This window comes from Neophocaena asiaeorientalis, unplaced genomic scaffold (assembly GCF_003031525.2).
Source record: "Neophocaena asiaeorientalis asiaeorientalis breed wild unplaced genomic scaffold, Neophocaena_asiaeorientalis_V1.1 scaffold421, whole genome shotgun sequence".
Taxonomy (NCBI): Eukaryota; Metazoa; Chordata; class Mammalia; order Artiodactyla; family Phocoenidae; genus Neophocaena; species Neophocaena asiaeorientalis.
The window spans coordinates 562096-575732 of record NW_020173273.1 but is presented as its reverse complement, the minus strand read 5'-3'; the positions used below and the strand labels follow the sequence as shown (position 1 = coordinate 575732).

At 33.2% G+C, this 13637-nt stretch overlaps 1 protein-coding gene across 2 annotated transcripts in view; it reads left to right on the top strand.

Moving 5' to 3' along the window:
• TFPI (tissue factor pathway inhibitor) overlaps positions 1 to 5063 on the top strand; it is a 70683-nt gene extending 65620 nt beyond the window's left edge. For both annotated transcript variants that reach the window (XM_024746065.1, XM_024746066.1), the window contains exons 7-8: positions 1470 to 1649; positions 2321 to 5063. In XM_024746065.1, the coding sequence (XP_024601833.1) occupies positions 1470 to 1649; positions 2321 to 2427 (287 nt within the window). In that variant the 3' untranslated portion in view covers positions 2428 to 5063. The remainder of the gene's footprint in view (positions 1 to 1469; positions 1650 to 2320) is intronic.
• Positions 5064 to 13637: the final 8574 nt, after the last annotated feature.

The following is a 13637-nucleotide window of genomic DNA, read 5'->3' as shown; positions in this document are numbered from 1 at the left end:
AAAAAAAAAAAAAAAAAAATCAGTGTCTACACACCTAGTCAAAGACGAAATAATACAAAAATTTTTAATGTGATTTCAGTTCTTGAATTGACAGAAAATGTCACCTTTCTACAATGTTTTATCATAAATTATTCCCATAGTGTTCCCACTGCTTCTCTTATATGTTCCAGAATTTCTCTTTACATGAGACGTTATATCAAGACACTCTAATATTTAAATACATAGAAGGCAGGAGGTTATAAAATTGTGTTTATCAATTTAAGATCTTTTTCATTTTTTTCTCAAATTGTTTTATTTCTCTTTTAGTCTATTCACCTGGGGTTCACTTGCCATCAAACCACTTCTTGCTTTTTTGCACAACCTATTTGCCTTCATTGCTACTGGATTCCTCAAAGTTCTATTTTCTGCCAGTGATGTACATTTAGCAAATCCTCTTCATCTGCATTTGCTGTACCACATCTCACTAATTGGCAAAGCCACCAAAGCTCTCTTTTATTGATTCCTGACCATCCACCAATTTACCTGCAGTACTGATTTACCAATAATATCAAGCAGTTTAGCTCTGCTATTGAAGAGTACCAGCTTCCCCTCACTGACAGGAATTCCAGAAGGAGCTAAAAATTATCATTGGGCTGAAACCATTTTTCTGCTTCGCCTTAAGGAAATGAGTTATCCTTTCATTACTCTAATTGCATGTTTTTTTTCCTTCTGTTTTTGAAAGTGGTTGGTCCCATTGACAGACCAGCCTGTCTGTCTGGTTTAAACCTGTAAATGTTTGATCTTTCCTGCCTTTAGCAATATTCCTTCCTTTGCAAAAATATCTAACTCATCTAGAACTGATGGTTCAATTCACAAGAAAACTTTATTACTAAGCCAGATCATCTCTTCTGAGCTCCTTTTCCAAAGCATAAGGTTAGAATTTGCTATACCTGATTCCCTGCGCTTTAAATTGTGATATGTTATATCATTCAGAACTTTAGTCAGGGAAAGAACTCTTTCTCGGCTTCAGTTTGTGTCATACAATGAGTAAGGATTTTGCTCATCAGGACTTTTTTTGCAAAGTTGAATACTCATGAACAAATGATATGTAAACAATGATAATTTTTTAAAAAATTGATATGGTTAATAAATTTTCACAAATTAAATTGTTGAATAGTGGTTGTTTGTATTATGTACAACTAGTTTTGTCACATAAAGAGTAGCATTTGAAAAGAAGTGTACAACTTCTTTTCCTTTCCTTTAACAAATGTACCTACTTTTACATTTATTGGAGAAAGGTGTCAGTATAGTGGACACTGGAGATTGGTTAAACATTTTCCTGGAATTGAAATACATGAATTTTGTTACTTTAATTCATTCAGATTACTGTTTTACATAAACATGCCAGAAGACTAATCTATAAACAATAAATATGAAAGTTTCAGATTAACTGTCATATATGGCTTACCATGTTTTCTTGATGTTTTTAGAATTTTATGGCCCCTCCTGGTGTCTGAGCCCAGCAGACAGAGGATTATGTCAAGCCAATGAGAGTAGATTCTACTACAATTCAATCATTGGGAAATGCCGCCCTTTTAAGTACAGTGGATGTGGAGGGAATGAAAACAATTTTACCTCTAAAAAAGCATGTCTTAAGACTTGTAAAAAAGGTATAGAGGACATTCTTCCTATTAATTCACTAGTGTTTAAGATAATAATTATATTGAAATTATGAATGAATTTTAATCTATGAAAGTATGAAATGAGTTCTATTTATAAGAAACAGTATTATGATTTAAGTAAGTGTCCCCTTTTCAACTACATTTTGATAATATTGCCAGATATGTTAACTGTAATTCCTTTTAATGTGTCTTCATAGAAAAAAATCAATTTTAAACAAAATATTTTATTCTTTTAATATTTACATACTAAGCTTTCATTTTAAAGGATTATACCAAAATATCTTTAAGCTTTCTAATGCACAAAACTTTAATGTATTTACTTTCTTCTGACAATAAAAATGTTGCATATTTATAGAGTATTAATATGTAAATAAAAATCATCTATAACTCCACATAGCCACATGTCCACTTTAATAAAATGAGTATTATTTTGTAGCTCAAGGTGAATAATAAAAATCAATAACGTTTACCCATTTATGCAAAGTGACATCCTTAGAAAGAGGTTGTTTACACAAAGATATAGACAAATTAAAGACTTTTAAACCAATTACATGTTTTTTGGTTTTAAACATTAAAAGATAATTTGAAGAAATTTTAGATTAAATGTTTTATTATGTTGTTACTTTATCATGCATAAATTTATTTATCTTCCTTTTTAGGTTTCATCCAAAGAATATCAAAAGGGGGATTAATTAAAACCAAAAGAAAAAGAAAGAAGCAGCCAGTGAAAATAGTATATGAAGAAATTTTTGTTAAAAAGATATAAATTTGTTACATTACAACATTATTTCTACTAAATATTTTGGATAAAACTTTTCTCTCCTGAAATCTTTTTAATGAATTTTTCATGAATTTTCTATGCATATATTACCTGCTATTAATGCATTTGCATTAGAGTTCCTTTACTTATCTGGTCAAATTGCTTATTCTATGGCTATAACTTATTAACTGTCTACTATGAACTTATTATTCTCTCAATCCCTTTCTAACTATCTGCCATTTAACTACAATTTATCATACAACTGACATCGAATCAGTCCATTTTACCATTTGGTGATCATCCTGTTTGAGAATATGTTGTCACTTATTTGTTTTGATCATGTGTACAATTATATTTTTCACAGCCTATGTCCAGATTAAGAAATACAACTATTAAAGATCAAGTGGTTTTGGGGTTTCACATCTAAAATAGTGGCAAGCATCTTCTTCTGATAAAGATCACTCAATTTGGAAAGATCACTCATTTGGAAAGAGCTGGTAATAACAGAATTCTGTCATGTGATTCCCTCCCTAGACATACTTTTTCTCCTTTTGCATTAACCAGTACCTCGAACAATCTTGAGCCAAACCATATCTGAACAAAGAAAGTCAACTCTACGTCATGTGCCTGCCTGATTTTGATTGATGTAACTTTTATTTGCTTATGGCTCATCATATCAGTAAAGATGGCTGAATAGCTGTGTGTTAAATACAGATCATGATAAGAAAAGACTTGGTGGGAAAGGGAATTTCTTAGTGGCAATCAAAAGGAAATTGTTTATGTACTTCCTAATTTTATTGCTTGACAAACTTTTCTCTTACCAAAAATAGCAAGTATATTTAAAACTCCTGAAACCTATTCATTTATAATTAGGCTTTGCACACAAAGCAACCAGTAATTCATGCTTTTAAAACAAAGTCATGTTATTTCTGTAGAAAAGGAAGAGAAAATTATCAGCAAGGAAGATTCTACTAGAAAACATATGTGTTATTCACTCTCAGGCTTTTAACTAATATTTCTCTGGAGTTAATTCACTTTATCCAGATCTATACCTTTCATTCTCTGCTGAGTCATGTACAGTCTGACATCTCAACAGCCTTCTAGATATTTCAGATTCTATGATGTTCACTTCAAATTTCACATTAAAATTTGAACTTGTCATCTAGAAACAACTAACCACTTTATCCATTTAGTTTAGCTTAATTACTTCTCTCTAGCAATAGTATCATAATTCTGCCTGCTCCTCAGGCTTGAAAGTTTGAACCCATTTTGATTTCTTATTTTCCCTCATACACTACTTCCAATCAGTTTCTAAACACTAACGCTTCTTTTTTCATAAAGTTCATCTAACTCCCAGGCTTTTTACATCTACTTCATTCTTCATATCATTATTAATTTAATTCTTTTCTTTTTTAAATTTTTCCTTAAGCTTTATTTTTTTAGAGCACTTTTAGGTTCACAGCAAAATTGAGAGGACATTTCAAGATTTCCCAAATAACTCTTGACCTTACACATGCATGGCCTCCACCATTATCAACATCCTGCAACAGAGTGGGACATTTATTACAACTGATGAAACTACATTGACAAAACATAATCATTCTAAGTCCACAGTTTACATTATAGTTCACTCTTGGTGTACATTCTATGGGTTTGGACAAATGTGTAATGACATGATTCCACCATTTATAGTATCAAACGAAGTATTTTCACTGTCCTCAAAATCCTCTTTGCTCTACCTATTCACTCCTTTTCCTTCCCCAAACCTTGGCAACCACTGAAGAATTAATTCATATGTTTCTCCACCACTCAAAATCCTTCGATGACTCAGTAATTGGTACTTAACCCCACCCCATCCCCCAATTTTGATATATTTATATATATTTTTGCACTTACCTACACTACTCTTTCATGACTATTTCAACTTAAAGTGGTATTCACTGATCACTGAATATATGTTTAATTACTTAGTTTATTCATGCTGATTTTTTATTTAAAAATATGATCCCCTCCAGACCATTCATGTGAAGTCAGGGTACAGCTGATGTGAACTATAAAACCACTGTATTTTGAGGCATAATTTGAAAAGTTCTAATATACACCCTATGGCATAAAAATTATATCATTGAAAAATAGTGTCAATTTGTTCACTTAAGAAAATTTCTATATCTTGATTTCAAATATTCATACATAAGTAACTGCCTTAAACTGAGTCTCTGCTGTGGAATTTGGAGCTTTTGGAAATCAAAATCTCTTGTGAAATATTCCTGTTGTCTTTTATACATGGATAGCAATAGTTTTAAATAAAGGGTAAAGTCTCCCTAGGTCAAGTTGCAAGTTGCTACCAAGGACATATAAACAGCACATTGGGGAGCTGACTATTTTCGCCAACAACTATTCATGGCTTCATTACTTAGTCAAGAAAGACACACACTGAGAGATGGTTTGCAATGTTTAATGCATATGAATATTATGTTTACTGTGTTTTTAAATAAGATTGTCGCTGGTGGTATTGTTTTCCCTTATTTTGCATAATCAAATGCATCTAACTGTGAATTTTATATAGAATTACATTATACAGCATATAATGCTTATTTACCGACTTTGTTTATTCTCTGTTCAAAATTAACCATGTATGCTGAAAATTGCTCAAATGATTTTATTTTTTACAGTATAATAAATAAAATATATTATCCTGAATAGTAAAGTGTGACTGTTATACTCATGAGTTTTTTATACTTCAAAAAATAAAAATTAATGCTCTTCAGTTATTCCAAAGATAAAGAGTTCTAAGACAAAGAAAAAAATTATTCCACAAGCTCCACTCTACTTACCTCCTTTAATTGGAATTTGCTAATAATCTTTTCGGTTATAAATGGGCATCCATGTGTTATGATTTCTTACTCAGCAAATTAGTGTGCTATGCCTTATAATCCATATAGTCTACGTTTAATTTATTCCATATATATTTCTACCAATCATCTCATATAGTTGTACAAATATATTTAAATATATATCATATGACAATATATTATATAAATGACTTCCGATCCTGACTATTGAAGGAGGCCTGTCCAATTTTTATACCAGAAGAAGGAAGAATATGACATTAAAGTAACCAACTATTTAGGGGACTTTCTGATTTTTTCACCAGCTCTTCCTGCTCTTGTCTCGTTTTTATGAAATTAGCATTTGTATTTACTTTCTCCAATTTTTGACTTTTAGTTCTTTCTCAAGGACTTGAACATGGACACATCTTAGTTGCCTTCCCTGCATTCTGCTTTGCAGAACAGGAAACCTTGATCTTGTCAGCCGCTCAGGCCCAACCTCTGAACTATTCTAACCACATAGCTGAAGTCTTGGCTAGGATTATTCAGACCACTTTTAAAGGGAGTAATAATACATGATAATTCATCTTACCAAAGAGAGAGAGGTGCACAGGCATTTAATCATATAACGTAACAATAAATAAAATAGAGCTTTAGCACAACAGGTATGATCTCCTCATCAATTTGCTTACAAATGAGAAAAATTCTGGCCCACACAGTCTGAAACAAAACAGGGATATTTTTTATCACAAAAATTGAAAAAGTCAAAGGTATCTGACTGCATTATGGTTGGATTCAGGGTCTCATATTGTCATCAGAATTCAATCTATCTTCACCTCTGATTCTGCTGCCCAACATTTTTTGCCTTTATTTTCTAATCTCACAGGATTTCAAGATGACTTCCAGAATTTAAGTCCCACATCCTCTCAGAGTAAAGTTTTCTAGAAAAGTTTGTACTCTCTTACCTCAAAGAATTGAAATAAAGTCCCGACCTCAGGCATGATCCATGAAAGAAATAATTGATAAGCTAGATTTCATTAAAATTAAAAGCTTCTGCTCTGCAAAATATCAAGAGCTTAGAAGGCAAGCTACAGACTGGGAGAAAATATTTGCAAAACATACATTGGATAAAGGACTGTCATCCAAAATATACAAAGAACTCTTAAATCTCAACAATAAGGAAACAAATAACCCTATTAAAAATGGGTCAAAGACCTTAACGGACACCTCAAAGAAGATATACAGACAGCAAACAAGCTTATGAAAAGATGCTCTACATCATATGTCACCATGGAAATGCAAATTAAAACAACAGTGAGCTACACACGTATTAGGATGGTTGAATAAGGTACACTGACACCACCAACAGCTGGAAAAGATGTGGTAAAGCAAGAGCAACTCATTCATTGCTGGTAGGAATGCAAAACAGTATAACTACTTTGAAAGACAGTATGGCAATTTCTTACAAAACTAAACATACTCTTACTATACCATCCAGTAATCATGCTCCTTGGTGTTCCCAAAGGAGTTGAAAATGTATGTTCACGTAAGAACTTGCATACAGATACCTATAGCGATTTTATTCATGATTGCCAAAACTTGGCAGCAACTAAGATGTGCTTCAGTAGATGAATGGATAAACTCTGTTACAGCTAGACAATGTGATATTATTCAGCACGAAAAAGAAATGAACTACTAAGCCATGGAAAGACATGGAGGAACCTTAATGCATATTACTAAGTGAAAAAAGCCAATCTGAAAAAGCTACATATTGTATGATTCCAAATATATGGCATTTGCCTAGAACAGGCAAAACTATGGAGACAGTAAAAATATCAGTGGTTACCAGGGGTTGGGGGCATGGGGGAGGAAGAGATGAATAGACAGAGCACAGGATTTGGGGGGCAGTGAAAATATTCTGTATGATACCATAATGATGGATACATGTCATTATATATTGTCCAAACATAGAATGTACAACAGCAAGAGTGAACCATAATGTAAACTATGGACCTTGGGTGATCATGTGTCAATGTAGGTTCATCAACTGTAACTAATGTAACATTCTGGTCAGGGATAATGATAATGGGAGAGGCTATGCATGTGTTATGGTAGAGGAGATATGGGAAAACTCTGTACCTTTCCTTCAATTTTGCTGTGAATCTAAAACTGCTTTAATAATAATAATAGTAGTAGTAGCAGTAATAATAATAATAAAAATCTTAACTTAAAAACAAAAATAAATCCTGGTCTCCCTCTCTTTGACCCAAATGTCTTATGGCCAGCCTTGAGCCAAATGCCATGTTTAGAGAAATGTAACTTTCTGACTGACCAGGTTTGATTCACAAATTTACTCCCAAATATCTGGTTGGTATCAGCACTATCTGAAATATGTGATCTGACTGGCCGGGCTGGGAGTAGAGTGAGACAAGTGAGACACTTGCCTCAGGCACAAAATTTGAAGGGACATAAACTCAGTAACCAAGATAAATATACTGTAATGTAGTATTTTTATAAATCAAAAATAAAGCAAATATCCATGATGAAAATATAAATTTTTTTTAAAGACAGGGTCAGTAACTGAGCCATATTGTTATTTGAGGCAAAAGGAAAAACCAATAATACTGATGATTTACAAGAAATATAAAGATGGTTCAAATGCGATTGTTGTTTAATGTAATGAAAAAATATTAACACAAAGTATAAGCCAAATTATCATTTTCAATAGATAAAGAAAAATCATTTGATTAAATTTGATACTTGTTTTATGAGTTAAAAATTTAGCAAATTAAGAAGAGACCTTCCTTCCTTAATCTGGTAAAGGATATCTACCAAAAATTATATAATACTTCGGGGTAAAATTTTAGAGACATACTCATTAAACTCAGGAACAGGAGCAAGATGCTCTCTATTACCATTGCTATTAACATATCCAGGCTGTCTTAGTTTTACAGTCAAAGCAAAAAGACAAGAAACAGAAATTAGGTATAAATATTACCATGATATTAGTTATTTGCATATAATATGCTTGTCATAATTGAAAATCCAAGAGAATCTAAAACAACAGAACACTGGAGTTCAGCAAGATTACTTTATGCAATTTTAACATATGAAATCGATAGTATTTCTGTAGGCTAAATAGGAAAATAGCAATAAAATTAAAAATAAATTAAAAAAAAGAAAAACAGAAGATACATACTAGTGACAATAGAACAAAAACCCTAATCTACTTAACAGTAAATCCCACAAAAGATGTGTAAATGACTTTTACAGAAAAACCCCACAGAAAAATTCATTGTGTTACTGAGGGATGTAAAAAAAGCTAAATACCTTTCCATTTATTGTAACCCTTATAATTAGTATTTGCAGAGAAAGAACAGAATAAGAACACTAGATTATGAAGAAAAAGCACTAAAATACAATAAACATTTTTAAAATTAAGAAATTGGAGAGAAAAGTGATGAAAATATCTAAGCTATAGAAGGAAAAAGCCATAGAAAAGGAAAATGGGAGAGGAAAAAAAGAGTAAGAAAATTCGGAATTCAATTCAAGAGCCCAAACTTGTTGTAATAGAAGTTCTACAAAAATAGAAGAGATAAAATTGAGGGGAGGGAAATTTTACAGAACTAATAACATGTTTCCTTTACTGAAATGGGATATTGTATTCAACAAAGGGAAACCTACCCAGCACACTCCCTACATACACACACACACACACACACACACACACACACACACACACACACATGAAATTTCAAACACTACAGATGAAGAGAAAATTCTAAAGAACAGGGGAAAATATGGAGGAATAGGTCACATACAGAGAAGCAGAAATAAAAAAATGAATTGTGCCTCTCAACGGCAAGAATTGAAGGAAGCCAGAAAAAAGTTGGATGTGAAAGTCTGAGGGATGAGGAATAGCTCTTTACTTGTTATACACATTTAGTACTAATTGATCTTTCAATTATGTACCTGGAGCGCTTAGCTGCAAAAAAGATGTTAACTAAAATAAATGTAAAGTTGTTTAAGGCTTTCACTTTCCATCAGAGGCTGTGGGGAAAAGTTCTGAAGTGTGAACTAAGAGATATTGTTTATTATACAAATACTGACACTACCTGGTGGATGAATTTGTTTGTCATCTAATTTTGTTTACCCCACATTTACTCATATTTAGAAATAGTGTTTTGGACTTGACTGCTTATAAAAATTCTTCCAGTTTGGCATTTTAGAATTTTATAAAAATGTTCTCTATTTTAAAGCCCCCAACACCGATACATGGTAAGCCAAAACAAATGTGAAGATGTTCTGTGACTAAAAAACAAAAGTCAACACTGGCCAGGCTCTTCTGTTGGTAATAACCACATTCCACGTAGATTAAGGAAGTCATTTTCAGTGGTCTGCTATATTCCTCCAAAACTAGCCTATGTGGATGCAGCTTGCCTTATGTAAACTGACTACACCTGCAACAGATTTTCTTTTTCAGTGCCTGATTAGTCCATAAACAACAGAAGTTTTTTATGACAAGCTTCCAAGTTACTACTTTACAGGGGGCCCACTCACTTTGGAAGATTCTGAATGCCTTAACATTTGGCTTTTGCTTATGATAAAGTATGTAATCTCTTTTTGTAATAATTCTTGAAAGAGCTAGCAAAATTTAGTGAAGCGTAAATTATTTCAAGTACCAAAATATTTTATTTCAATCTACAATTTATTCTAACTAATAAGTTTTAAGCAAATTCAATTGAACCAAAATTAAGCCATTTCTGTCAACACTACTGATAATTTGCTCTTCTTCATTTATCATGAGATAATATCAGCTAAGTCAGTTATGAACCTGAGTGTCTTTGGGGTTTTAATCCATATTTAATCTGTATTTTCATAAAGAGTGTAATTCCAATTTACTGACCTCTCTTTCTTAAGCTGCAGGTGCTCTCAAGTTAGAAGTCAGAGGAAACTTTCAATACTTCCTTCTTAAGTCAATTTTTGGAATCAGAAAGCAAGAATTTTGACCTTCAAAAGTCAATTTTTTTTTAACGTATTCCCTATTCTCAACAGAATGTTCTACAAAATTTGTAAATCACTCTAGGGAGATTTCCAGAGAGTTTCAAAATGCAAACAGCTGTGAGCTACCTAAATGATCCATCTTGCCAAGAAGTTTCTACTCCAGAGATGAAGAAATAAACAATTAGCATTTTTTTTCTCAAAATATCTGCCACTGTTCAATGAGAAAGTTTGTGGAATTATAAAGCTAAGTATACGTTAGGAAAAATTTTATTCAACCTTTTGCATATTCTCTTTATTTTTCTCCTTCACAAGCTACACACACATACATACCATCATTTAATTGGGAAGAAAATCTTTAAAATCCAGTAAATCCCACAGTTTCTCTTTATCTACTGGCTGCCAGTAAACTGTCAGACACAAATGAAGAATATTTTAAGTATTGTAGAAGAAAAACATAAAACACCAAATCAAATGCAATAATAAACAGCATAGGATTTGGATTCAAACCAATTTGGATTTGTACTCAATAAGCCTGACTCTCTCTTCTTTGCCTGTGAAATGATTATGAGGGTAAATGAGAGCACACATGGAAAGTATTTAGCACAGTGTTTGCTGCATTGTAAGTATCCATAAGATGATAGCTATTGATATTAAAATGTGTTGAATATTTATTATTTCCCAAAGTTTTAAAATATAGTTTGATCTGTAAGAATTATTCAAATAAATTAGGCAATTAAAAGTTAGAGTAGGAAATTTTAGGTAAATTTTGTTTGCTAAAGTAACAATTTCATAAAATGAGAAATGAGATTAAGTAGTTTTACTGTTAACAAGATTAATGAAGAAAAATTTTATATTTAGAATTTTAGAAAATTTTAATAATTTGTTTTTGAGATAATTGCCTAAGAGGTGCTATAAAATTTTTAATATGGAACATGGGTAAAAGGGGTAAAAAGCAGTGAATGTTTTTATTTTTATAATGAACCTATGTAAAACTCATATTAAAGTATTTAACTATATCTTATGTTTCTAAGAAATTTTAAGTTTAAAAAATGATCACCATTATTCCTTGTGTCATCCTTCCAAATATTCAGAAACTTATACTATTATTCATATATGAGTAATATTGGAAATGTGTGCTTTGGATAGAAACCAGATTATAAATATATTTGAATAGAAAAATAGCCAAGCTAGTGGTGATGCTTTTTTTTTTTTAAACATCTTTATTGGAGTATAATTACTTTACAATGGTGTGTTAGTTTCTGCTGTATCACAAAGTGAATCAGCTATACGTATACATACATCCCCATATCTCCTCCCTCTTGCATTTTCCTCTCATCCTCCTTATCCCACCCCTCTAGGTGGTCACAAAGCACCGAGCTGATATCCCTGTGCTATGCAGCTGCTTCCCGCTAGCTATTTTACATTTGGTAGTGTATATATGCCCATGCCACTCTCTCACTTCGTCCCAGCTTACCCTTCCCCCTCCCCGTGTCCTCAAGTCCATTCTCTACATCTGCGTCTGGTGATGCTTTAATGCAAACTTTCTGAACGCTGTTCTGTGTTTTCCTATATTGCTACTACTCATTATTTTCTTTTTCTCAGTGCAGAATCATGTAACTGAAACTCCAGTAGCTAATATCACTTGAATTATATTCCATAGTTTTATCCCAAAAATATCTGAAGTAGTTTGCCAGATTAAATACTTTACTCATAATGTCACGAAGAAGGAGGACTGGTTTGAAAACTAAACAACTTAAGCTTCAAGTTCCAGTTCTACCAATTTATCCAGTTGTGTAAACTTACTAAGATTCTATTTCCTCACCTGAAAAGTGAAAATAAAATCTTATTCAGAGTTAAAGAAAATGTCTAAAGCATACAGCATATTTCTGGAAAAACGCCAGTCATCAACAATGCTACTCTTCTTCCTCAACTTCCCCTAAAACAGAGCAGAGACCACAGAAGCACTGCTAGATATTAAGTACTTAAAGATACACTAATTAATACAACTAAAATTTGAATCTATTTTTTATGCTTCCTTACAACTAATCCAAAAAAAGAGGGTCCTCCAACCATAGTATTTTTTTTTCTGAATAGTCACAAATACCATGAGAAATGCATTTTAAGGATACCATATATAAGGGACCATGGTTGACATTGCAGACATTAACTCCCTAATAACTTTGCAGAAAGACATAGAAACATTTCCCAGGGAAAGGTTTTGTACTTGCCTACTCACGCCACCCCCACCACCCCAGTCCCACCCAGACTCACAGAATAAAGCATAAAACTTGATTTGGAGTGCATGACCATGCAAATAGATTAAAACACAAATTCCTTATCACAACCTACATGGCCCTACTTACTATGTTCTGATATACTCACCTGGAACTCTCTTCTTGCTCACTGATCTCCAGACTCTAGGAACAATGGAGGTGCAGCGCTTGAACAGGTTTTGCTTACTTGCAGTAGTATTCCGAGTCAGCTTTGTTTTGGTTTACCACCCGTACTGAGCTGGTGCACTCACCTCCCTGTTGCTGGGAGAACTGGCTGCTAATAGTTCCCAGCTGCGTCCTTCTGCCAATTGTCCTCAGCTGATAGTAGTTACTTTCCCTAGAAGTTGTTTCCCTCTCCCAGAGCGCTTCACACGAGGACTGACTAAGAAGAAGCTATGAAAAGACAGACTCCTGTGCAGCAGGGGAGGACAAATCTGACAGGCAATTTATACTCCAGAGCCCTAGCCTTATGCATTAGGCCAAATCCAGATTTTACCTGAGACCGCATGCTTGCTCACCTCATTCTTCTTCCAGTCCTGCTTCATTCCCTCCCTTAATGCTTTCTCCTAAAGTCTAAAGAGCACTCCTTCAGTAAACTGTGGGAACCTAAATCCTACTCTCAATCTCTGCTTCTGGGCCCTATGGAGAACAGACTCCTTTCTAATGCATGGAATACCTCATATTTCTTGACTTTTAGGTTCCAGAGTAATTATTCCCTTCAGAGAAAATGCTCTTCTGCAAGAAGTATGTCCTCCCTCCATCCTACCTTCCTATCCACTCAGTCCTGATGTGTTTCAGTCATTGAACATATTGCTTTTAAGCAATTGGAATATTTGAGCAATATGAGTAAAAGTAAGTGTATTTCCCTAAATGTCTACCTGAGGATAGAAGCTAAATTCCTTGAGAGCAGGGACCATGTCCCTATTATCCAACTTTGTACTCCCAGTATCTATCCAAATGCTTGGTACATGGCAGATGATCAATTAATATGATGATCAGTTAACATCCAATGGATGGCTCTAGTTCAGAAACCTTGCTTTCTGATGATACAACTATTTAGAAAGGTAGATTTCAGGGGGAATTAATATGCCCCCAAATACTGTCTCTCAAA